Source organism: Aureobasidium melanogenum, assembly GCF_000721775.1.
Source record: "Aureobasidium melanogenum CBS 110374 unplaced genomic scaffold scaffold_1, whole genome shotgun sequence".
In the NCBI taxonomy this organism is placed as follows: domain Eukaryota; kingdom Fungi; phylum Ascomycota; class Dothideomycetes; order Dothideales; family Saccotheciaceae; genus Aureobasidium; species Aureobasidium melanogenum.
In genome coordinates, this window is record NW_024470053.1 from 1,929,011 (window position 1) to 1,952,899 (window position 23,889).

The 23,889-nt window shown below is 50.6% G+C and overlaps 5 protein-coding genes across 5 annotated transcripts; 1 reads left to right on the forward strand and 4 right to left on the reverse strand.

Annotated features, from left to right (window-relative positions):
- Positions 1-286: 286 nt before the first annotated feature.
- On the forward strand, positions 287-2,576 carry M437DRAFT_71514 (alcohol oxidase p68; the record flags this gene model as incomplete). Its single annotated transcript, XM_041025686.1, has 6 exons — positions 287-339; positions 390-633; positions 688-1,237; positions 1,296-1,578; positions 1,638-1,690; positions 1,801-2,576. 6 exons carry the CDS (start codon positions 287-289, stop codon positions 2,574-2,576), a joined length of 1,959 nt encoding a protein of 652 aa, XP_040884740.1.
- A 924-nt stretch (positions 2,577-3,500) lies between these two features.
- On the reverse strand, positions 3,501-4,976 carry M437DRAFT_37576 (uncharacterized protein; the record flags this gene model as incomplete). Its single annotated transcript, XM_041019656.1, has 1 exon — positions 3,501-4,976. One exon carries the CDS (start codon positions 4,974-4,976, stop codon positions 3,501-3,503), a length of 1,476 nt encoding a protein of 491 aa, XP_040884741.1.
- Positions 4,977-11,491: 6,515 nt separating this feature from the next.
- Positions 11,492-20,035, reverse strand: M437DRAFT_21262 (uncharacterized protein; the record flags this gene model as incomplete). Its single annotated transcript, XM_041019014.1, has 2 exons — positions 11,492-16,512; positions 16,561-20,035. Coding segments are annotated over 2 exons (8,496 nt in total), but the record flags the coding sequence as incomplete, so codon positions are not given.
- A 1,014-nt stretch (positions 20,036-21,049) lies between these two features.
- Positions 21,050-22,025, reverse strand: M437DRAFT_80360 (uncharacterized protein; the record flags this gene model as incomplete). Its single annotated transcript, XM_041027339.1, has 2 exons — positions 21,050-21,921; positions 21,974-22,025. 2 exons carry the CDS (start codon positions 22,023-22,025, stop codon positions 21,050-21,052), a joined length of 924 nt encoding a protein of 307 aa, XP_040884743.1.
- A 769-nt stretch (positions 22,026-22,794) lies between these two features.
- M437DRAFT_9794 (nucleic acid-binding protein) lies at positions 22,795-23,465 on the reverse strand (the record flags this gene model as incomplete). The annotated part of the gene is made up of 2 exons (XM_041029114.1): positions 22,795-23,295; positions 23,379-23,465. Coding segments are annotated over 2 exons (588 nt in total), but the record flags the coding sequence as incomplete, so codon positions are not given.
- Between the last annotated feature and the right edge of the window lie 424 nt (positions 23,466-23,889).

Genomic DNA, 23,889 nt, shown 5'->3' on the forward strand with positions numbered 1-23,889 from the left:
TGGAAAGGATGATCAATACAAGGGTATTCTCATCGTTGCTCACCCCACGCGCCTTAATCATCTCTAGTCGCCGTTCAAATGTGGGTTTGTACGTGATACGTGGATCTCCCCTCACACTTGATCCCATATAACCGAGTCTTTCAAGGATCAAGCGGGGCTGTGTTTGGAGACGCGTAGCTATTGTGGGACCAAAGATATATAGTCAGGGTGGTAAGTGCCCTCCGAGAAGCACCAGAGTTGCTTCCATCAATTATCGAGAGGAAGCTTGAGATCAAAATTGAACATCATGACTATCCCAGACGAGGTTGATATCATCGTTACTGGCGGAGGATCATGCGGGTCAGTCTATGTTTCTTCACTGTGTTGATTTTGTTGTTGATTTTTTTCAGCTGCGTCGTCGCTGGTCGATTGGCCAACCTCGACCATAACCTCCAGGTCATGCTCATCGAGGCTGGAGAGTCCAACCTCAATAACCCTTGGGTGTACCGTCCTGGTATCTACCCTAGAAACATGAAGCTCGACAGTAAGACAGCTTCGTTCTACTACTCCAGACCTTCTGAATGGCTGGGTGGCCGTCGTGCCGTGGTGCCTTGTGCTCACATCCTTGGTGGAGGTTCTTCTATCAACTTCATGGTAAGTGAAGAGAATACGTACAAAGCTTGAGCACAATGCTGAAAGCTAGACCAGATGTACACTCGTGCTTCAGCCTCTGACTACGACGACTTCCAAGCCAAAGGCTGGACTACTAAGGAGTTACTCCCTCTGATGAGAAAGCACGAGACTTACCAAAGAGCCTGCAACAACCGTGACATCCACGGCTTCGAAGGCCCCATCAAAGTCTCTTTCGGTAACTACACTTACCCTGTTATGCAGGATTTCCTTCGTGCCGCCGAGTCCCAAGGTATTCCCGTCACCGACGACTTGCAGGACTTGAAGACCGGGCATGGAGCCTGCCACTGGGAGAAATGGATCAACAGAGATACCGGACGTCGTTCAGATTCTGCTCATGCATATATCCACAGTACTCGTGCTCACCACTCAAACCTTCATTTGGTCTGCAACACCAAAGTCGAGAAAGTGATTATGGAAGGAGGTAGAGCTGTTGGTGTCAAGGTCGTGCCAACTAAACCACTGTCTCCTGACCAAGATCAAGCCAAGATCTACAGGGCAAGAAAACAGATCATCGTTAGTGGAGGCACCTTGAGTTCTCCTCTTATCCTTCAGCGCTCTGGTATTGGTAGGTTTATCCCTTGTCTTCCTCACATAAGTGTAGATACTGATGTAATGTACAACAGGCGACCCTGAAAAGCTTCGTGCTGCTGGAGTCAAGCCACTGGTCGATCTTCCTGGTGTTGGTCTTAACTTCCAAGACCACTACTTGACTTTCTCAGTCTTCAGAGCTAAGCCTCATGTCGAGTCTTTCGATGACTTTGTTCGTGGTGATCCTGCTGTTCAGAAGGCAGTCTACGAACAATGGAATGTCAATGGTACTGGTCCTCTGGCTACCAATGGTATCGAAGCTGGTGTCAAAATTCGGCCTGATGAGAATGAACTTGCTCAGATGGACAAATGGCCTTGGTGAGTTCCCATCTAGCCACAAGACAATCAAACACATGCTAATACACATCGATACTCAGTCCAGAATTCCGATCCGGATGGGAGAGCTACTTCAAGAACGCCCCTGATGTAAGTCCCTTCGCATCACTGCTTATCATGGCACGTTTTCCTCTCTCTTCACACTGCTGACGCCCGTTCCGAAACCCGTGATGCATTATAGTGTCATCGCCGGATGGTTCGGAGACCACATGTTGATGCCCCCCGGAAAGTTTTTCACCATGTTCCACTTCCTCGAGTACCCCTTCAGCAGAGGCTTCACCCACATAACCTCTCCCTCCGCCTACGACGCCCCCGACTTTGACGCTGGCTTCATGAACGACAAACGCGACATGGCACCCATGGTCTGGGGTTACATCAAGTCCCGCGAGACCGCTCGACGCATGGACGCTTATGCCGGCGAAGTAACTTCCATGCATCCCTTCTACGCCTACGACAGTCCTGCACGCGCCATGGACATGGATCTGGCAACGACCAAGGCTTATGCGGGAGAAAACCACATCACTGCGGGTATTCAACATGGAAGTTGGAGTATGCCGTTGGAAAGCGGAACAGCACCTTCTCCTTCCTTCCTCAACAGCAACAAGCAAGAGATCCGCAAAGATCTTGTTTACTCCAACGAAGATATAAACCATATCATTGAATGGACAAAACGACATGTCGAGACTACTTGGCACAGTCTCGGAACCTGTTCGATGGCTCCCAAAGAAGGAAATTCTATTGTCAAGCATGGAGTGCTTGATGAAAGACTCAATGTCCACGGTGTCAAGGGATTGAAGGTTGCAGACTTGTCTATATGTCCTGATAATGTGGGTTGCAATACTTATAGTACTGCATTGCTCATTGGTGAGAAGTGTGCTATGCTTGTTGCCGAGGACTTGGGATATTCGGGTTCTGCTTTGGACATGAAGGTGCCTAACTATCATGCCCCAAGAGAGATTGCTGGATTGTCTCGTCTATAGACGACGACTCTATGAGGACGAGGAGGAGTCTGTTTGGTTGTATCTACTGATTGATAGTTTGTTATTCTTATGAATAGTTTCAATGCTAGCTCGAAACCAAGTTTGTTGATTCGCTTTTACGTTACCGTCTCTCTTATCTTTTTACTTCTGCAATTCAATTATTTTTTTCATGCCATCCATCAATGTGAAGTTACGTGAATGAATGTCCCAGGTCTCTCTGAGAGCTTTGTGTGTGTGAGTAATCTTCTCTGCTCAGAATGTATCAGAGTTTGTATGGTCAACATGATCGCCGCATCTTTCTTGATCATTGCCCTCTTTCCACTACAATGGGTTACTCCTTCGTTCTTCATGACCGCTCCTTCCTTTTCTATGATTACGTCGTGCCTTCCTTTCTTTGTAGTCAGTCGCTCCCTCCTTCGTCATGGTCGCTCCCTCCTTCGTCATGGTCGCTCTCTCCTTCTCCATGGCCGCTCCTTCCTTTTCCGTGATCACGTCGTACCTTCCTCCTTCATAGTTGCTCCTTCCTGCTTTGTAGTCGCTCCTTCCGTCTCCATGGCCGCTTCTGCCTATTTCATGTTTATGTCGTGGCTTTCCTCTTCGTGGTAGTGCCTTCCTAGATCCCTTCTCAACCCATCTTTTCTTGATGAAAATCCTCTTGGTTCATCCGTCCATTTGGACACTGCTTTTTTCGAGCTATCTGGGTATATGAATCAGACTTTCCACATTTGGTGCACTGGTATCTTAACTTGGGGGCGTAAATCACATCAATTATTCATATTTAGGTACCCATTTCGTCCTCAAACTACGCATAAAACCCCATCAATTTCATCAGTCATAAACCATACCGCCATAAGAATATGTAGAAATAGAAACAGAAAAAGCACTCATAGGTGTATCCAGCCCCTTCCACACCTTCCCTCAGGATCAAATCATACCTCCACTCTCCAACCCTGAAATGATGCTTTGGTTGCTTCGTCTAGGGTTATCAATATCCATAGCTCCACTCAACACTCTGACAACCTTTTTGCCCTGTTTGGATCCGGCAACAAGCACTTGTGCAGGACAAACCACAATCTCGTCTTCTCCTTCGCCAAAGTCATCGCCCTTCTTGACGACCAGAGGGAAGAGGACAATCTTGACGACTGCCTGAGTACGCTCTAATTCGTCGTTGCTGGTGTAGTCGCCAGAACGTTCGTTCATGAGTGCAGCGTTGAAATGCACTTTGCGAACTAAATCGCCTTGGGTGTCGTACTCGGGTTGCAGGGGTGGCAGCATGATGTACTCCGCTTTCTGGGAGCGCATCTCGATGGACAACTCCACGGCCACACGAAGAACGTTACGTAGTGATGATAATATCTGTGTTTCGAGTTGTGCTGGAGGTGGAAGCAAAGCAGATAAAACACTAAAGATTTCTTGCGCGACGGCTTCAGTGTCGAGATTGCGTTGGGTTGCAAAGGCTGGTCGGCGTGACAGGAGCGTCAAGGTAGTTGCTCTCCATTGTGCTACTGCGCGTGCAGGTCCGACTTCAGAGAGTATCTTCTCCAATGACTTGAGCTTCTGTCGCTGTTCTCTATCCATGCCGAAGAGGTATCTGGTAAAGACGTACTCCCAGATCATAGTCATGACAACTGACATGAAGACGTCACGTCGGCGAACACGGTCTCCAAGCAGCTTGTCGACATCAGATCCATCCAGTATTGCGTTGTCGAGTCTAGCTGCGACCTTCTCATCGGTCAAGTCCGAGGTAAGACGGCACATGCGATTGTCAGAGTACTTTGAGAAGCGCAAGACCCATTGCTGAACATGCTGACATAGCTTCTGGCATGAGGTATCGAAATAATCCTCATCGCGTATCGTCAGCCAATTGTCGCCCTTGGAAGCTAAAATTTCACTCTGGAGGAGACGAATCTGTTGGCTAGCAACATCGAGTTCCTCACGCAGCTTCCGAATCTCAGCATTCCTGTCTTCCAGAGCATTGGCAATTTCTTGTCGGACAATGTCTTCCATGTTATCACTGAGCTCATGATGTTGTCTCTTGAGACTTTCGAGCTCCTGACTCGTCTGCTGCAGCTGTCTATGAGCTTGGCTATGTTCACTCTGCAAGGTCGCATAAGGAACATCGTTATTGGCTGTGAAGCTACGGTTGACTTCAGAAAGATTGTTGTTGACCTCGGTCAACTTTGCAATTTCTCTCTGCAAAGGCTCGAGCAATGATCGAATCTGTTGAATCTCTGCATCTTTCTCTTGAAGCTGCAAATCACGTGCTCTAAGCATATCTTGCAGTCCATCATTGTCACGGATTGATGGGTGGGCAGACGTGGTTTGGTCGATGGCATCCTGTAGGTAACGGTTCTCGGAAGCGAGCTGGTCGAGTCTAGCTTCTAGGTCAAGAATGTGCATGCTTTGGCGTTTGCGCATGCTAGGCGGTCGCGTCGGAGACACGGTCGGCGAGCTGCGGAGATCACCCCAGCCCTCCTTTATTTCACGTCAGTTTTTGCTACAATACAAAACATTTAGATACTTACATAGATGTTTGCCATGTCCGAAGGACGGGAAGCACCGTGGCCGTTGAACTCTTCGTCTTGCAAAGGCGGTGTGGGGGGAGGTTCGATGGGGATTGTTGTTGGTGGTCCATGCGTCGAAACATCTCCCCGCCTCGTGCTAGCCGCCCTCAAGTCACCTGACAAGCTTCTATTTATCCTTCTTAGGGAAGGAGCAGCAGAGTCCTTGCTTGCTGAACTCATCGATCGGGCTTGCTCCCTGTTGCTACGGAGTGACCGATTTGAGTCCACAGATCGCAGCATCGGAACTCGGTCGTCCAAGCTGCTTCTATCAGCACCGGGTATTGCCTCTGGCTGGGATGAATCGATCTGTGCTCGGAACGAGTGTTGTGGTGTCGCGGAACGTCTTGCAGCTTTGCTAGAATGTCCTGGACCAGGAGATCCAACATCATAGAGACTCTTCTTTCTGGTCAAAGGCGGTGACCGATCGGGATGAGGAACAGGCGGTAGAGGGCCTGGCAAGCTTGCTTGCTGGCGGGAAGGACTTGGTGGAAGAGGCGCTGGAGGAGTTGCTATTCTTGATGGTGTTGGCGGCAAAGGCATGTGAGGTACTTGTGAAGGACTCGGTGGTAGAGGTGCAGGTGGCGTTCGTGGCCTGGAATTCGAGTTCGAGCCCAAGAACTCTTCAGGCTCATGGAACCTGCTGGTCTGCTTCTGAGTAAATTCTGGTAACAAGTCTTTATCCTTGTCGAGACCAGCCATGTTTACTGGAGACTGGAAGAGATACGAAGTTCTGTCTTTGGTGGTTGACTCAACGGGCGAGATAGGTTCAGCTTCTGCAATCTGCTCTTCTGTCTCCGGAACGAGATTGGAGGAAACAAAAGGATCATTCTCAAGTACTGCTTGATCTGGGTTCGGGATTTGCTCCATAGTAGGCGACTCTAGTTTGTCAAAAGACCATGTTGCTGGCTCCTTGTAGATTGTAGCAGGAGCTGGTAGTCGTGGAGAATCTGTGGTTGGAGCAGCATTCGCATCTTCTAGCGTCGGTTGCGGTATGTCTTTGGCCATCGTCTCAATCATAGATGGATCTGCTGACTGCTGAGGGCTTAGTTCTACAAACTCCTTACTTGACTGGACTAGGTGATCAATACTGACTGGCAGAAATTGCGAGACTTCAGAGGTGTGAAAGAAAGTGGGACTGGCTGACCTCTTTGGCGATGCACCGGTCGGTCCATCGACATCTGTTCCAATGGTTGGGATCTCCTCTTGAGCTGCCTTAGGCTCCTGAGTAGGTACTTTATCAATTTCTGCAGGTATTGATTTCCGTATGTCACTTTCTGAAACCTGAGATTCGGGCTTGTCTGTGGGTGCGGGTGCCTCTGAAGTCGTCATCTCGGTTCGGGTGCTCTTCTTGCCTTTCTTCTTCCTCTTGGGTATGGCAAAAGAGAACTCTTCTGGTTCAGCCTGAGCATCCTTAATATCAGGCGAGAGGTTGGCAAGAGCATTGGGTGCAAACCCAGATGCAATCAGGCTGGCTGTCAAAGCATCAGAGAAATCATCGTTCGTAGACCCTTCTGTAGGCTGAGAGGTTTCGATTGAAGGCGGCTCCCTAGACACATCTTGCAAAGGGCTTGCATGCCCGCTTTGACCGGTGCTCTTCTTTGATCTTCTTTTTGTCGTTGTTGTGACTTCTCCAGGGTCAGCTTCTCCTACACTCGTAGGGCTTGCCCGTCGATGAAACACAGGATCATCGATGACAAGGCTGGGGTCGAAGCCAGAGTCTTGCAAACCTGCCGCCAAAGTTGCTGCGAAGTCTATGTCTTGAGATACGTTAACGAAGGTAGAAGCCGGCTCTTTGTCTTTTGTTGGCGCGGCTTCGTTTTCTTGGATGGCAGGCTCCGATGATGCATCCTCAACAGCTATGATATCTCCAGCCGACGAAGTTTCCTCTCGACCGCACTCTGTGGGATCCAGCTTGACGTCCGAATTTTCGGACGTTTGATCACTGCTGTGAGCATTCTGAACCTCAGAGGCGTTTTCTGTCATCGCTACGGGCTCTATTCCTTTTGGTAGCTCGTCGATGATGGATGCTTTCTTGTTCTTGCGCTTTTCTTTCTTTGACAGCTTTCGAGAGAAGCTCCAGTCATCATTGGCATCAGGGTCGACCACGGATTCGGGTTCTGCCCCTGACGGTACAGATTCAGTAGCTTGGCTAGTCGGCGGAGCTGATATCCCCTTGGCTTCTTCTGCCATTGCAGGTTCGACGACTGGCTCTTGTTTGATGCTCTCACTAGGTAGATCATCCTCGAGGTTCTGAAGCTTCTTGGCTTTGCGTTTTTCCTTCTTGGACTTTTTCGTCGGCAGTTCCCATTCGTCTGCAAGGGCCGTACTTGGCTTTTCCTCGGGTATTGGCTGAATTTTGCTTTCTACCATCGTAGCCATTGGCATGTCTGGCTTATCTTGCGGAGACTCGATGGGATCAGCGGCAGATTTCTCGGCATCATTCGAGGGCTCTGATAAGGACTTGTCATCAAGCACTTCTGTCACTACAGTCTCCTGCTGAAGTTTTGCGTTCTTGCCTTTCTTCTTCTTTTTGGAGGTCGTCACTGTGAAGAAGTCATCTTCTTGTTCAGGCACAAGCGTCTCAGGAATTTTGTCTTCAGGAGGATTGGTCTCATTATGGACAGGCGCAGTGGCTGGAGTAACCTTATTGTCGACGACTTGAGGATCTTCATGCGCCTCGACGATCTTGGTTTTGTCATTGGCCTCGTACTCCGGCGGCACCTGCCTTGAGGAATCGTCATCGCGAGCAGTCTCGGCGATCTGTCCCGTCGGTAGACCCTCTATATCTTTGGCAGCTGATTCTGAAGTGTCCGCATCCGCAGATTGTGGATCGGATACATGTTCCAAGTCGTCGATGAGTTGAGTTGTGATCTCGGTGACTTCTCTATAGTCGACAGAGTGTTCAGGCGCAGACCCCATGGAGACCTCTAAATCCTGAATGAGATCTTTACCTAGCAGAGTGGTTGGCTCCAAATAAAGTCCTGTTTCAGTCTCTGAGCCTACCTGAGCAACAGGCTCGGTGCTGGGCGTTTGAAATGGCTCTATAACAGATCGTTCGACACAGTCTTCCCTAGAAGGCGCGGTAAGATCTGCACCTGATTCCGGAAGCATTGGGGACGGATCGTCGTTCTCGTCATCAAAGCCTGTACTCTTTGTCTTTGTTTCCTTCGCCTTCTTCTTAGCCTTCTTGGACAAGTTGGCTGTGAAGGGTTCGGTGTCTTTGGTGGGCTGTCCGGGAACAACGTCATCCGTGATTTCGGGAGTTTCTTGATCGAGAGTCTCCAAAGGTTGAATGCCTTCTTCAACGATCGGTAAAGATGGCTCGGTTTCAGTAATCTGGTTGTCGACTGGATCTGAGCTTTCGAGAGTGGGCTCGACGGTCTGCTTCAGTTTCTTGGCCTTCCTTTTATCCTTCTTTGACATCTTCGGTGGGGCAAGATCAGCGACAGCTTGAGATTGTTCCTCTGACGCGGATTTCAGAACAGGTCCTTCCTCAGGCTCGAGCTCGTCCCTTGCCGTGGGTTCTTCGACATTCTCGGCAAGAGTCTCTGTCTTGCTGACCGGTTTCTCTCTGCCTAGAGACTCTATATTCGGCTCAGCCGGTGTGAATCCATTATCTAGAGAAGCAGTGTGATCTTCAGCCTCAACAGAGGGCATGTCTACAGGAGATTCATCGTTGTAGACTAGCTCTCGCTCAGGAACGACAGCAGATTCCTGAGCTAAGATCAATTGGTCAAGTATACCCGGCGCCTGATCTTTGACGTCAGCAGGCTCAGGCTCGATGACTTGCGGTGAGATCTCTTGGCCATCTTTCTGAGCATCGTTCGAAAGATCTGCAGGTTCTTTGGGGTCAACCTCAGCCGGAAGGACGTCTCTTTCGTTGAGATTTGTGGACTCTGGCTGAGCCTCATGTAAAGGGTTTTCCGTAGTGTCGAGGTCGTGTGCAGCAGATGTAACGTTAGCGGTAACATCTTTGACTGTCGCATCTGGCTCGACAGTATTGCTTTCTCCGTTGTCGATAGTTGTGTGGTCTGCAAAATTTATGGGCAACTTTTCGTACTCGACTTGATCTGGGGACGAAGTCTTCACATCCTGTTGTGCTTCTCCTGATTTGTCCAGTGGAGTAAACAGAACCTCGGCCTGTGGCTCCCCAGAAGGCTCTACTTCCCTTGAGTCTGCAACTGCATCATGCTCAGTTGTATCGGGGAAGTAGCTGGTCACGTCTTGGTTCATCGTGGCTTGCTCAGGCGTATCCTCAAAGGGGGTTGCTCGTCCTGACACCGCGGCTTTCTTTGCTTTTCTTTTCTCCTTCTTCGAAAGCTTCCTGGCTATTGGCTTTTCCTCAACGACTGCTTCTATCTCGGGCAATTGCTGTGGTTCCGAAGGAATACTAACATCATTGGTCTCAGATGACTCAGCCTTGAGCTCGATTGGAAGCTCGCTCGCCTCTATGGGTGCTGTTGGAGAGTCTAGGTCGGCAACCTCATCCTGGAAAGGCTCGGACCCAACTTCCTGCTGCTTGGCTTTCTTTGTCTTTTTCTTGTCTTTCTTCGATTTCTTGGTGGAGATCGTCGTGAAGGCAATGGACTCAGCAGTAGCTTGAAGTTCAAGTTCAGCTGGGGCGGCGTCCAGGACGTCTGATTCGCTGCTGGTTGAGGGAATCTTGTCGCTTGTTTCCGGCTCGGGCAAGGATTTTTCTTCCGTAGCGGGTTCAAGATGTGCGTCCATGTCCTTCGGCAGATCTATCTCAGGAGTGCTAGCAGATCTGTCAATCGGCTCTATTTGTGTTGTAGCAGAGGAGGGTTCAGGTGTTGGCTCCGGAGGAGGTTCAACAACTCGCTCATAACCCAAAGGCTTGGACTCATCCTGGAAATCTGTTTCCCTATTCTTTGCATCATCAAACGCTGGTACTGCAGCGTCTGCTTGGGAAGCCACTTCACGAGTCGTGCCACCAGCAGTAGTGTCAGTCTGGTTACTCAGCTCCAGAGTAAGAGGCTCGTGCACCAAGACAGCGGACTCGTCCTGCGTGTTCTGCGTTGGTGTAACAGATAGATCTCTCAGCAGCTCATGTGGTTTCGATTCAGAGTCATGTTCTTGAACAGCAGGTGATGGCTCGGCTTCGCCCGCAGAAACAGCAAGTTTTTGTTCTGGGCTTTCCTCAAATGGAGTGACAAAGTGCTGACCCGCGAGCTCATCGGCGGGTGTCGCGAAGTATTGTGCAGTAAGGTCTTCTGCAGGTGTTTGAAAGACGTCTGGCGTGACAGGTGTCTGCTCGATGGCGCCGGAAACCTCGGGTAGCTGTATTTCTGGAGGTTTTGTGGCTGGAACGTCTTGAGTACTGTCATCGATCTCTGTCAAAGGTTGCTTGCCTTTCTTGCCCTTCTTTTTCTTCTTTTTGGAAGAAGGCATGGCCCACTCATCCTCGGCAGTAGCAGTAAGAGGCTCAGCATTGTTAACAGGCTCATCAATCCTGTTTTGCTCGACCTCACCTGCAGTTGCACTTTGTGCATCAGGCAGGACGGGTATGACGGTTGCTTTAGGGCACTCTGCGTCAGGCTCAGGGACCTGAGATACAGCTTCAGAGAAGTCGTCTTGTCCCGTCGCTTCTAAGATTTGAGCTGCAGAGAATCCTGTGTCTTCGACAACGCTTGTACCTGAGGCCGGCTCATCAGCCAAAACATCAATGCTAGAAACCTGAGTGTCGGCGTTGCTCAAAGGCTCGGGCTCTGCTACCTCGATGGTATTGGCACTCTCGATGATGTTGGAGTTGTCACTTGGGAGATAACTGTGGTCCAGGGATTTATTCTCGGTGATAATTGGGGACGGTGAGGCCACTTCTGATAGTGCTTTCTCTTTTGCTGCCTTCTTGGCCTTTTTGCCTTTCTTGCTTTTCTTCGACGGCATAGTCCAGAGATCTTCAGCTGGTTCGGGGTCTTCGTCCGGTTCGGATGCATGGTCCTCTTCTTGAGGTGCATGTGACATCTTCCCTAGAGTATCCAAGACATTGTTAGAAGCATCTGCTGCATTCGAATGTTGAAGGTCGGCAGTAGATTCTTCCATAGCTGGCGCGTGCTCAAAGGTGTGGGGTGTTGCTTCAGCAGACAGTAGGTCGTCTTGAGGCACAGGTCTAGTGCTCTCAACAATCTCCACATCTTCTGTCTTTTCTGTCGATACCTGTGTCGTCGGTGGCAAGTCCCCTTCAAGCTGTGGTTGACCGGTAGGGACCTTCGTATCCTCGACAAAGCTATCCTCATTTTGGATTTCTTCAGTCGTCGCCAGAGTCTCAGACTGATCTACCTCTCTCGGATTTAACCCTGTTACGTCCTTTGAGGCGTCCGATGAGGCGTTTGATTCGTCAACAAACTCAGGATGAAGCATCGGCTGCTCAAGAAGCCGCTCGAAGGGCTCTTGTGTCAGAGCAATGGCCTCTTCCGGTTCATGTTCAGGTGCCTTCGACTCAGCCATAGAGTCCTCAGTTATCTGGTTTTTACTACCTGGCAGCCAAGAGAACCAAGACGATCTTATACTCGTTGCTTCTGGAGCAGTATCTGATGGGTTTTGTGGCTCCTCCTCAAGCACTTCTCCGGATTTAGGTTGAGTCTGTTCCTTGAGAGGCGCTTCCGGTACATGCGTTGATTCTGTAGCTAGCTCCGCAGCAGGATCGACAGCTTCCAACTCGGTCATATAGTTATGGATCTCCTGGGGAAGCGCTACTTGTTCAGGTGGCAGCTCAGCATGTGGGTGAGAAGGACTCATTGGCTCCGCCGCTGCGACTTGTTGCTCTTTTGTGTCAATCTCTGACGATGGCTTTATAGCATCTCCGGGCATCTCGTCATCGGGTCTTTTGTCCTCTCTGTCTTTGACAAGCGCAGGCTCGGTTTCTGCAGCTAGCTCCTCGGTGTCATGCTCTTTTGAAGTAGCTGACACAGCTCCAGCAATGACAGGGACCGCAATCGATAGAGCAGCTTTCTTTGCCTTCTTCTTGTTCTTCTTACGTTCTGCCTTGGACATAGTGTAGACTGGCTCTTCGGTCTGCGCATCATCATGAGAATGCATATCATCAAGAGGCGTAGCAGATTCGACAATATGCTCGGTTGGGCTGACTGTCTCTGAGGGTGCGGGAACAGACTCTTGTCCCTGGGCTGTCTCTTCGAATACTGTTCTCGTCTGGCCCTCTTCAATTTCGACTTGGGCTTGAACCTCTACAGGGACCTCTTGCTGAGGCTCCATATTCGCAATCAGCTGTGGCTCCTGGGGTTTCTCGCTTGGTGCTGGCTCAGGATCTGGCTCATCCAAGACCACAGATTTCTGCTTTTTCTTGCCCTTCTTTGACTTTTTGCGTGACAGAAGTGGAGAGCCAGGCTCGATTTCTGGAGTTGGAACTTCGCTGTCTTGCGCTGGACCAGAAGTTTCTTTTTCGGTAGGGGTCGTCGATTCTGGCAGAGGTACAAGGCTGGCATTATCGGGGCTTTCTTGGTTTGGCTTTGCCTCTGGCTTGAACCAAGTATCAACAGCATCTTGTGCATCTTTTTCTCGCCTTCTTGCCAGCTCGGCTGGAGTTTCGCGAACAGGGCTTGTGAGTTCGGAGACGGAAGAGGTTCCTAGTTTGGGTGCTTTCTTGTTCTTATGCTTTTTGGTTAAGACTGCGGGATTCGAGCCAGCTTCTGATTCTTGCGGTTGCGTGGTAGGTTCTGCAGAATCTTCACGGACAGGCACCTCCGTACTGGGAAATTCTTCGTCACTCATCTCACCCCATACATCCGTTGCCATGGGATCTTGATTGACAGCAATTTCAGTGTCCGCGCTCGGCGATATGGTGTTCTCAGCAGAGATCGGCCCAGTCTGTTCATCGCTTGGTGGAGGAACTTCTTCTTTCTGCTTGTCATGGTGCTCGTTCTCGGCTTCTCGGCGCAAGTGTTCCTCGCGCTCCATGTCACTCCATGTGTAGTACTCAGGCTCTAGATGAGGACGAGACTCTAAAACATGCTTAGGAAACTCAGTCGCTTTGGGCGTGGTCTGCGCGGAATCCAGAACATCCTCAGGTTCATCTGTGTGGAATTGATCAAACGCAGGTGCGCCCAAGTCGTCCTGTTCGCCGGGCTCGAAGTCTTCGGCTGCAGACTGCCAATCCTCACTGCTTTGCAAGCTAGATGAGCTCGCACTACGACTTGGAGGTAGACTTGGCAAGTTTTGTTCAGCTTCTTGCTCCTGAGGCTTGCGTGTGCGTTCGAGCAGGTACAACGGTCTGAACTCGGTCGAATGCATGAACTCTGTGGATAATGGTCTCTTCGCTTTCGGAGTTATTGGAGATGAGGGTGACTGCGCAACAGAAGAGCTGAAGCTGGCTGAGCGTTCTCGTGGAAGACCAGGAGATGTTGGTGGGCAGCGAAACCTCAACGGAACAGCTGTAGATGAGCTGATTCGTAATGGAACAATCGGCCTCGCGGGTGTCATGTGTTCGAGAGGAGGCGATAGTGATTCTGATGGTGATGGACTAGATTGCGCCTCCACGACCTCTCGATTTGCTTCATCAGAGTTGGCCGGTACCGCGACATCTGGAGAATCCTTCAGCTCGTCGGAGACTGTTGGGGATGTGGTCGATTCATCAGGTTGCTCCACAATCTCGATCTCGTCACTTGTTGACCGCGAGATAGGCTCTTGTGATTGTTCGACTGATGCTGGAGCCTGTGATGATGACAGGACATCATCCACGGGTAGAGGGGTGGGCTCTTCATCCTCTACCCGCTCCACTAAAAAAGACTTGTCCTCGTCGTTGATGATCTTGCTGCCTCGCGAGAGCGATCTCCTATCGTCCAGGTCCAGATCTCGATCACGATGTCTATGTCTGCGCCTTGATTCCGAGGCCTGGGACTGAGTATCATTGAACTCCTTCTCTGGCGAACGGCTGTGGTCCCTACTGCGATGCTTGTGGCGTCGCCTGGACTCCGACACTTGAGAGCCAGCGTCATCTTCATCTACACTCCCATCACGATGGTGTCTTCGTCGGTGTCTAGAACTGCTTGAGTGTCTCGATGAAGCTTCGTCTTTTTCGGCATGTGACCGAGATCTGGAGGTCGAGCCTCGGCGTTCATTGAACTCATCGACTGCATACTCGGAGCTATGACGGCGATGATGATGCTTAGATCGTTCGTCATCGCCATTGGTACGTTTTTGCTCATTGCTGAGAATATCATCGGACGTCTTGCGTCGGAAAAGACTCAATATGCCACCCTTCTTCTTGCTTCTGCTTTCGTCCTCATCTCTTTTAGAGCTGTGGGAACTACGGGATCGAGCTGATGTTGCATCCTCGAAGCCATCGTCGTCACGGTGTGACCGCCTTTTGTGTCTACGAGAACCTTCGAAGGGCTCAGACATTGCGACTGATGCGCTTCTGCGAGGTGAAGTTGATCCTTCGCGTTCACGATGCGACTTTCTACTCTTGCGTCTTCGACCGTTCTCCTCGTCGCCAACAGGAGCAGAGACAACAGAGGCAGCGCCACGTTCAGATTCAGGTGAAGGAAGGTCCTTCTTTATTTCCATATTGGTATCCTCGACAGGGTTCTCAAGATCGTCCCAATTCTCGTCCGATTGTGAACGCGCAGGCTTATCATGTTGTGCAGTATCCAAAGGCTCAATATATTCGTCCCAGGTCATAGCAGATCGGAGTGGAGATCCGATAGTAGGATAATTCAGCAGACTGTTCCTCTTCGACTTCTTCGGCCTCTTACTGCCAGGAAGCATATCAAGATCATCAAACGCGTGACTAGGCAAGGATTGTCGTCGCTCGTATACCGGTGACGTAGGTGTGGATCTTGATACAGTGTCTCGAGGTTGTGACTGTGAACGACTCTCGCGTTGGCGTTCGACTTCTGGCTCGCTCATTCTTCTAGTTGCATATCGAGAGCTGTCATTGTTGACGAGAGCACCAACCGCAGCTGCAGCACCAGCCATTGCACCAGCGACAGCATAGCCTGAGGATTGTTTGGCATTGCTGAGATCATCTGGTAGCCCGGATTTCAAAGTCGAGTGCTTTTGCTTCGGTGCAGGGTCATTTTCTGTCAACTCGGCATGAGTCTGGTACGTAGGTGATGCAGCGCGATGGTCATGAACCGGCAACTGTCGATCTCTGTCTTGATCCAAAGATGTTCTTCTTGCTTCATTGTCTCGCCTCCTTCGCTGCTTCCCGGTCGTGAAGTAGTCATCCTGGTCTCGGTCAGAGAACTGTGATGGCTCGCTCTGTTGCGAAGGTTCGTATCGGCGAGGAGCTTGTTGTTCTTGCATGACCTCGCGACTGAGGTTCTGGATATCTGTGTTGAACGTATCCTCAGATTGAGGAGCCGGAGTTGTATCCTCGAAGCCACCAGGAACATGAGGCATTTGGTTCTCAATCTCGTCCACATCATCGATCTCACCCTCAATGAACCCTTGTACTGGGGGTGCGCCTTCGGTACCTGGTGAGTCCATGGTGAAGGAAATGTCGTCGACACTCTCGACAAACGGTTGTTGATATAAGCGACCCGAAGAGGTGAACAGCGGGTCTCGGAAGATCTCCTCAATTGGTTCATCTACCTCATCGTTGCTTGAGTTTGCATTATCGGTCACATCCCTGCTATCACTAAATTCTGCTTTAGCTGATTCTGGATTCACGTATCCAGTGCGCGATCCATACTCTCCATGAGGCAGCTCAGAACTGATTTGCTCTTGCGATGATTGCGGAGTCGTGATCTCGTAAAAACGAGTCTGGTCTTCACCCCAGCTGACCTTACTCGACTTTTGTGGTTCAATGTCAGTGTCAGACTTCTGGCTGGGTTTGCGAACATCTTTCTTTGAAGCACTGATTGGCGACTTATCGCCTTTGGCCGAACCGGCGTAGCTTGCAGGTGGTGTAGGTGCAATCACATTGAGCTTGGGAATATCCCATGGTGCCGTGCCCTTGAGGTCCCGTAAGTTGGCAAACTGATAAGATGGCTGGTATGGAGGTGGTGGTTCCTTGGGCATGGATGCAGCCTGATCTTCCGTCATGTGATAAACACGGTAGTCGGTATCGTCATCGATAGGTCCATGGACTTTGGTTTTGCCTTTTGACGGTTCGAAGAGCTCCTTGGGTGCAAAAAACTCGGCTTGAGATGGTGCAGGATCCTTGTATTTGTCCTCAAGATCAGCAATGATCTTTGCAGCTGCCTTTCTAGCGAGCTCTTCATGTCGAGCTAGCTCGCTGTGACTACGCCTGCGAGTGAAGAAATCTGGGTCGATAAGGTCATCATCCATAAGAGGTTGACCACTGTGCTCGTTCGAAGGCTCGTACGAACGAGTGGTGTAAGGCATGTTCGTAGAGCTGTTTCCATCCTGTTGAGATCGGTCACCAGAATAGCCTTGTGATCTATCGCCAGCGGGTGTAGAATTTGTGGAAGGTCCAGCACGCGAATCTGGTGAAGAGATCTGTCCCGTAGCTGCCATCCGATGGGATTCCCAAGCTTCACGCTGCTTTTTCGCTTCCGCCTCTCGAGCTTGCTCGGCAAGTGCGTTCTTCATGAACTCCTTGATCTCTTCTTCCCTTTGGCGATCTTCTTCCCGCTCTCTGGCTTCGGCATCCGCTGCTTTTTGCAGTCGAGCTTGATGTTCTTCGTCTTGGTCGGCAAGGAACTTCTGACGCTCTGCTTCTTCAGCATATCGCCTCGCGTTTTCAGCAGCTACTCGTTCCGACTCTTCTTGCATTGCCCTTGCGCGATCGAGACGAGCACGCTCCTTGTTCTCTCTAGCCTCTACCTTTGCACGTTCTCTACTCTCCTTAGCATCGTCTTTACGTTGTTGACGCTCTTCTTTCTGAGCTTGCTTCTCGGTAAGCTCGAAGCGGACATTGCTAGGACTGTCGTCTCTAGCTCGACTTCTACCATTGGAGAGAATTCCAGCTGCAGCCGCGCCGGCCAGTCCAGCTATTGCGGCATTGCGCATGGTGTGGCTTGATACAGGACTTGATTGTGTGCGCCTCAACTCTGTGGGTATAGTAGGACGGGTGGTCACCCGAGGACTAGGCTGATCAAATTGAGAGGCATGAGGCGGAGTCTGGTCGTGCAAGATGTTAGATTGCAGAGGCACAACAGGCTGTGGCTGTTGTATCGGTATGCGTTCACTAGCATATTGCTTTTCTGGGAATGCCCCGGGCATCGATGGATCGCTCCGTGTTTCAGAATACATCGGGCTAGAAATTGGTACCGGATGCACGTATTGCAGTGGCTGCGATGAGGCTACACTAGGCTCTTTGCCGGAGTAAGTATCCTCGTGATAGTCTTGTGACATGTCGTCAGCAGTAATCTTCTTGTTTGGCTTGCGACGCCAGCGCCAGCTCCATTTGTCAGTACCAGAACTTTGCGAAGTAATTGACTCAGATCTGCGTTGCCATCTAGGGACCTTGCCATCAAAGTCACCAAAGGCGAGGCCAGAAGAGACACTCTCATCATCGGTTGCTGACTCCCAGCCATCTTCCTCACTGGTGTCTGCTTTGCTTCGCTGTGTGCCGTAACGAATGTCCTGGTTGCGCGGTCTTGTACGATTTGACTTCTTGCTGCCTGACTTGCCTCGCTGTACTGCGCTGATAGCAGCGGCAGTAGCACCGATACCTAATAAAGTAGCCTTGAGATGCTCGTCTGAACTCTTTTTGGTGACCCTTCGTGATGTGCTACCATTCTTGCTGGGACGACCACCAAAAGCGAGACCAGAGTCAGCGGACGACGAAGATGAATTGGCAAAGTTGAAGAACCCCTTCTTGCTCTGCTTGGATCTGCTCCTGCTTGGTTGTGTGGTGAAGAAGCCAGTAAACATACCTCCTTGCTGTGGTGAGGATGAGCGTGAAGCTGTTGCTGACGTGCGCTTCTGCGAACCAGAGAGTCCTAGGATCTGAGCCAGCGATGGACTTTGACTTCTGGATCGGCTTTTGTAGCCTCGGCGGGATGCCGGGTGTGGTGATTCATATTCGACTCCAGGGCCAGGATGACGAACATGGATCTGTTCCTGGCTTGGCCGCGAGACTCCTACACTCACAGAGCCTGAATTGGTGCCTTTATAACGGCCGTCTTGACTACGTTTCGACTCAGACCTGGTGTATTCTGGTCGTCTGGCTGAGCTCTGAGTACCAGTTTCGAGGCGGTCACTCGATTCAACGTACATCCTTCTGTGGTCGTTGATGCGCTCTGATCTGCTTTCATGACCCGAAGAAGAATTGCTAGTTACCTCTCTACGTCTCGAGACGTCACTCTTTCTTCCCGATTTGACACTGTAGGTGTCGTCAAAGTCTCGAGAGTTTTGCCATAAAGACTTTCCGACCTTTGAAATGCCATACGCAGCGACACCAGCACCCAGCCAGCTGGTTTTCTTGCTACGACGTTCGCTGTCTGATGAGTGATACCTCGCATCCTTGTCAATTCTGCCATACTTGGACCCGTTGGTGTAAGAGCGACGGAGCGAATCACTGGAGCGTCTTCGCAATGAATCAGAAGACCGTCGACCTCCTCGATAGTGCTTCCTGGGAGCATCCGTAGCGGTAGATCGAGGGTCAAAGCAGTACTTGCACACACCGATGTACTCAGTATACTCCTCCATCTTCCGCACATCTTCGTAGTCTTTCCACCAATCCACAAATCTGCTGATAGGCCCTTTGTGCTTGTGCTGCATCGCCATACTTCCAGACGTGTACGGTCTAGGAGAGGAGTACATCTTGCCACCATTGTTACTGCCGAAAGGAGCAGAGTGAGTGTGATGATGCATTTTGTGATGAAAGCTTTGAGAGCCTGCTACTGCTGCTGCTCCGGCGGCCGCAACATGTGGCAGGTTGTGGTTTGTCAAAGGTTGCTTACCATATCCCGGAAGTTGGCTGGGCGAAGGTGTGTTGTAACTCTGATTAGTGTAGGTGGTTGCATAAGGCTCAGATTGAGAGTGTTGATGACAGGCTTCATGCGAGGTAGAATGTTCTTGAACAAAAGCTTCGGTAGGACGATATGGCTCCTGGTGTGTATAGTTCTGACCAGAAAGATCGGTCGCAGCATTGACATTGGCTTGGCTGTCAGTCTGACCAGTAGTGTAAGAGTTAGCAGGATAAGAAGGACTGTTGGAAAATGTTGTCTGTCCGGTGGGGCGGTGGAATGTATTCTGAGGGGCATTAAAGGCTTGCACGGGTACATGTTGGTTTCCAGCCTCAGAAGGTTGCATTGAAGCCTGAGAATAGTACTCGGCGGCAGCTCCTGGGCCTGATTGGGGAAATTGATTGATTGCCGAAAAAGTAGGTTGAACTCGGTAACCATTGTAATAAGTAGCAGCAGCATCTTGAGCCATAGTGGGGTTGAATGCAGAACGCGCAAAGGTCGAAGGATCCTGACCTGGGAATTGGTCTTGCACATGGGAAGATGTACCGAATGATGTTTGTGGCTCGTCCTTGTAAGGCAACGAGCGTTCATTCGACTCTATGTTCTCGGCCGGGGAGTGATGTTCTAGACTTTCATTATATCGCGGGCCAGCTTCATCCTTGTAGGCTCTGTGAGAGCGTGGAATCTTGTCTGCATGAGCATCTCCTGGAGGCAAGTCTTCTGCATGCGAATATGCATCTCCGCATCCGTCATCTTGCATACTAAGAGTCCTGATCGCTTCCTCTGTCAGTGATCGAGGCTCAAGCTGGTGGAGTCGATCAGAAGTAGTGTAGTAGGATGAGGGACCAGAAGAATCGTTCACGGGAGATCGAGCCGAAGTCGAATTTCTGGGCTCAGTCTTGGAAGAGCGTTCGTCATTGCGAGAGTGTTTGTGATGTGCCGACGAGGATGCTACTGATTCGGGACGTCGGCTTGATCGATCTGCCTTCTTGCGCTTAGACGAGGATGTCGAATTCTTGCTACTGAGTGATCTGAACATGGTCGACTAGGTATGCGTACCGGACGACGGTACGCGCTCGCAAAACAACGAGAGGCTTCACCGCAAGAGCAGCCCGAGTTGCAGGTAAACAAATTAAGACTTTTGAATTATATCGATTATCGTCGAGTCTGAGGTGATTCTAAGGTCATGATATCGTGAGTCGTGAGGGATGCGTAAGAACAGCAGACGAGAACCTGAGGCCAAGTGCAGAAATCACACAAGTGCGACCAGAGACGAAGGTGTTTGGTCCATCAATTGTGGCAGGCGCTGGGTCGTCGCGTTTGTGCCTTCCCCATGCACCTCGCAGCTCCTCTTTACCTGCTTGGGTTTGGTGCCCGACTACTTTCCCAGCCTCCCGCATTTTGGCAAGCCCACCCGTAAGCAGGGCAACCGGGAGCTTATCGAGGGTGAGTCTTGTCGCAAGTGCCGGTCAGCATTCTGCATACGAAGAGCAGACCAGAAGGATTGTGTGAGGAGAACTTTGAAGATTTCTTAAGCTCGACGTCAAAGGTATGAACGTTTCGCGGGACCCCATTTCTCGGGCTCAAGCTTTGGAGTCAAAACGGCCCGCGCGAACCATCACTGGTGCCTATGTACATGCCATCACGTGTCGTACTGCAATTCACTGGATATGATAAAAAGTTGGGGAAGATTTGGTTGTATCTGGAGCGGACTGTGACGCTCTTTCTTCTGCTCGACCTATTTCTTATCTTATCGACTATGGTCGATGTACCGCTATGTCTGACGAAGATGCTGTCATGGTGACTTTGTCTCATGTGTCTCCTTCAACTGCGTCCAGATGCTGTGTAGGTTGTGTCATTGACGACTTGTTCGTAGGCTCTGGCTGTTGCTGCAAGATCGCTTCAAGTTTGTCGAGCAATCCAAGTAATGTTCTTTGTACTTGTGTCAAGAGCTAGCGGTTTTGCTGTAGCTGGGTATCTCGTGGTGCCATTCAGTGCTTCTGTCTGGCGGTAGTGTTTGGCGAACGCAAGTAAAATTTCGAAATCACGTTGCTCAAGCGACTGGCGCACCGAGCTGAGCGCGCAGAGCGATAATCTGCTGGCGCGATACGGGGTCGAGTTGGTTGATCTGATCCATGGTCATAGCCAAGACTTGAGCAATGAGATCTTGCTGACTTGCTGCTGCTGCCTGTTGAGGTGGCGGTGGTGGTGCGAAAGCAGGTTGTTGGACTGGTGGTGTAGGCTGTTGGTAGTTTTGGGGAGGGTATCCTGGGTAGCCGGGCTGTGGAGTAGGAGCGTAGGCGCCCTGAGGAGGCTGAGGCATAGGTGGTGGAGGTACTGGTGCCCCGGCTGGGAACTGTGGGTTCTGGGGAGCGGAGGCCTGGACAATGCTGCTGAGCATGCTCGTGTCGACAAGGCCGAGAAGGAGAAGGGCCTGGAAAATGGCGTAGGCGAGTTGGGGAGCTTGGCGCAAGAGTTCAGTTGCTTGATTGGGATCCGACATGACGAGACTCTTCATCTGCGAGATAATATCAAGCAGTTGAGGAGCTGGGATGGCGCTCAGTGTCTTGGAGATGGCATCGGGACATGTCAGACCAGCGGGCAAGTCTGTGCCGGGTGGGAGAGGAGGCAGCACTGGAGGCTGCTGGTTTGAGCCGTCGCCAGGATGTGATTGTTGCATGTTGTTGGAGTTGTCATTGTTGTTGCCGCCTCCGCTGTTGTCGTTTGACCAGTCGACGCGCAACTTGCGGCCCATGATTTCGTGGTCATTGAGGTTGCGCACAGCCGATGCAGCGGCATCTGGGTCTGCGAACTCGAGGAAACCAAAGCCCTTAGGTCTACCAGTCTCCTTGTCGTGCACCAGTCTGAAGTTGTTCACAGAGCCGACTCTTCCAAATGTGTCGATGATCTGTTCTTCGCTAACACCTGGATCTCAGTCAGTGTTTGTCGCGTATTAAATAAAAGGGTACACGCGTACCGTAAGGAATGTTGCCGATAAAGACAACTCTTCCATTCTTTTCGGGCGCCATGTTTGGTGTTTGTGATGCGATGAAAGATCGTGAGTATGCCGAGATGCAGCTCGAAGCGCAAGTCACTCGCGACAAGCTCGCTCTGGCTCCCGCCGTTCACAGCCTTGGCTTACGACCAGCAACCATGTGAAAGTATATGATTTTGCACAACTCCTCTTGATCACTTGAGGATAGAGGATCAATTTATCTCATGATCAGATAGCAAAGAAACGCATATTAGTCAGATGTTGTTACGTATTGTCACATTTCGCAGTTGCACAGAAGACTGATCAACTCCGTATTGCTCACGAACTGGTTGCACCAGCCATCCAGGTATATTGAATATTGGCCTTGGTAGGCATTTGTCAGCCACAAAATCATGACACATGCACGAGAAATTTGCGTTTACCTCGTAGAGATCCAGCAGAGGCTCTCAGATGTTGTGTGGCTGATGTTGTCGTCGATTCGATGCTGGAGGTTGTCGTCGAAGGGGCGACCCTGTATACTAGCTTTTTGAGATATCGAAGACGGCTCATTATCACATGTCTCAATCCTTTGCTAGGTTATGCAAGTCTGCAACTCTCCTTCGCAAACACCCACAGGACATAAATGCCATTTAGAACGCTTGCAATTGCGCGTTCAACATAAAAAGTACATTTCCTGAACACTGTTTTGTACAATAGAATGAAAGAGCAGCCACATAGGACCCGGCTATCTCTAAGCCTAGGTTCGCAAATGCGATGCTACCGCTGCATAGGCTTTCTCATGAGCTGAGGTTTTCAGCAACCCGCTTGGCCTCAAGCAGATTACTCTCAGCCTTCTCGTTCCTCTTCATGGCCTGCTCCTTGTTGTGCTTTGCTCTTTCGTCGATCTTGCCCACCGCATGCTTTCCACCAGGCAAAACTCCCTTTGGCAACTTTTGACCCTTATTTCCCATCAGTCCAGCCTTTCTGGCACCCTTCTCGCCCTTTCCAGCTGCAACGCCCTGTCCAGCCTCAATTTCCAGCGCTTGCAACTTCTCGATAGCGGATTCTGAGCCCTGTGCAGCAGCGCGGCGCAAACTGCGTCGTTCGAGTTTAGATTGGCGTTTGGCAATGTAAGAGGCTTGCGATTCCTCCTCACTAGGGACGGGTGGTCGTTCGGTGATGGGTGTGCCAAAAGGAACGAGGATCTCTGACACAACGTGGCGGACATGTTTGGCGGCACGGAAAGGTCTAAGAGCAACAACGTCGCCGATGTTGAGCGAGGAGTTGGGGTCGTGGACTAGGTGGTCTGAGTGGTCCTTGAAGTGCTATGATTGAGACAAATTAGCACGACCGTTCTTTGATAAAAGTACCAGACTTGAGCGCATGGGATGTAGAAGAGCATATTCACCTTTCTCAAGTAATTGTTCCATTTTTGACTGGGTAGTCTGACTTTGACTGTTCTGTCCATCTTTCCAGCGCTGACAACGACACCAACCGGTCGCGACTTTCCAGATGTGCTTCCATCCGTCTCTTTCAGTGCCAGTGTCTGAGGTTGAGCATCCTGAACTACTGGTGTAGTGATAGGCGTTGTGAAATCTGAAGGGACGGGAACTGTTGTCGAGGCGGGCGCAACCTCAGTGGCAAAGGATCGTGTACTGCGCCAGGCTTGAATTGAAGGGCGTGTGCCTGCGAAGGCCCTGAAAGGAAGGCTGAGTGTCCTGCTGGCCATAGTCGTGCGATATGCTGGTCGAGACCTTCACGATTTCACGAAAGTAGATTTCCAACTTGTCGCAGACGCCTCGACGCACAGACCGCATCTCCTTCCGCAGCACCTCCGCGTACACAGCAGTAAGCCATGCTCGACAGAATCATAGCAGAACCAAGGAAAATGACATGACAAAACTTCGGGTGGGTTTGTG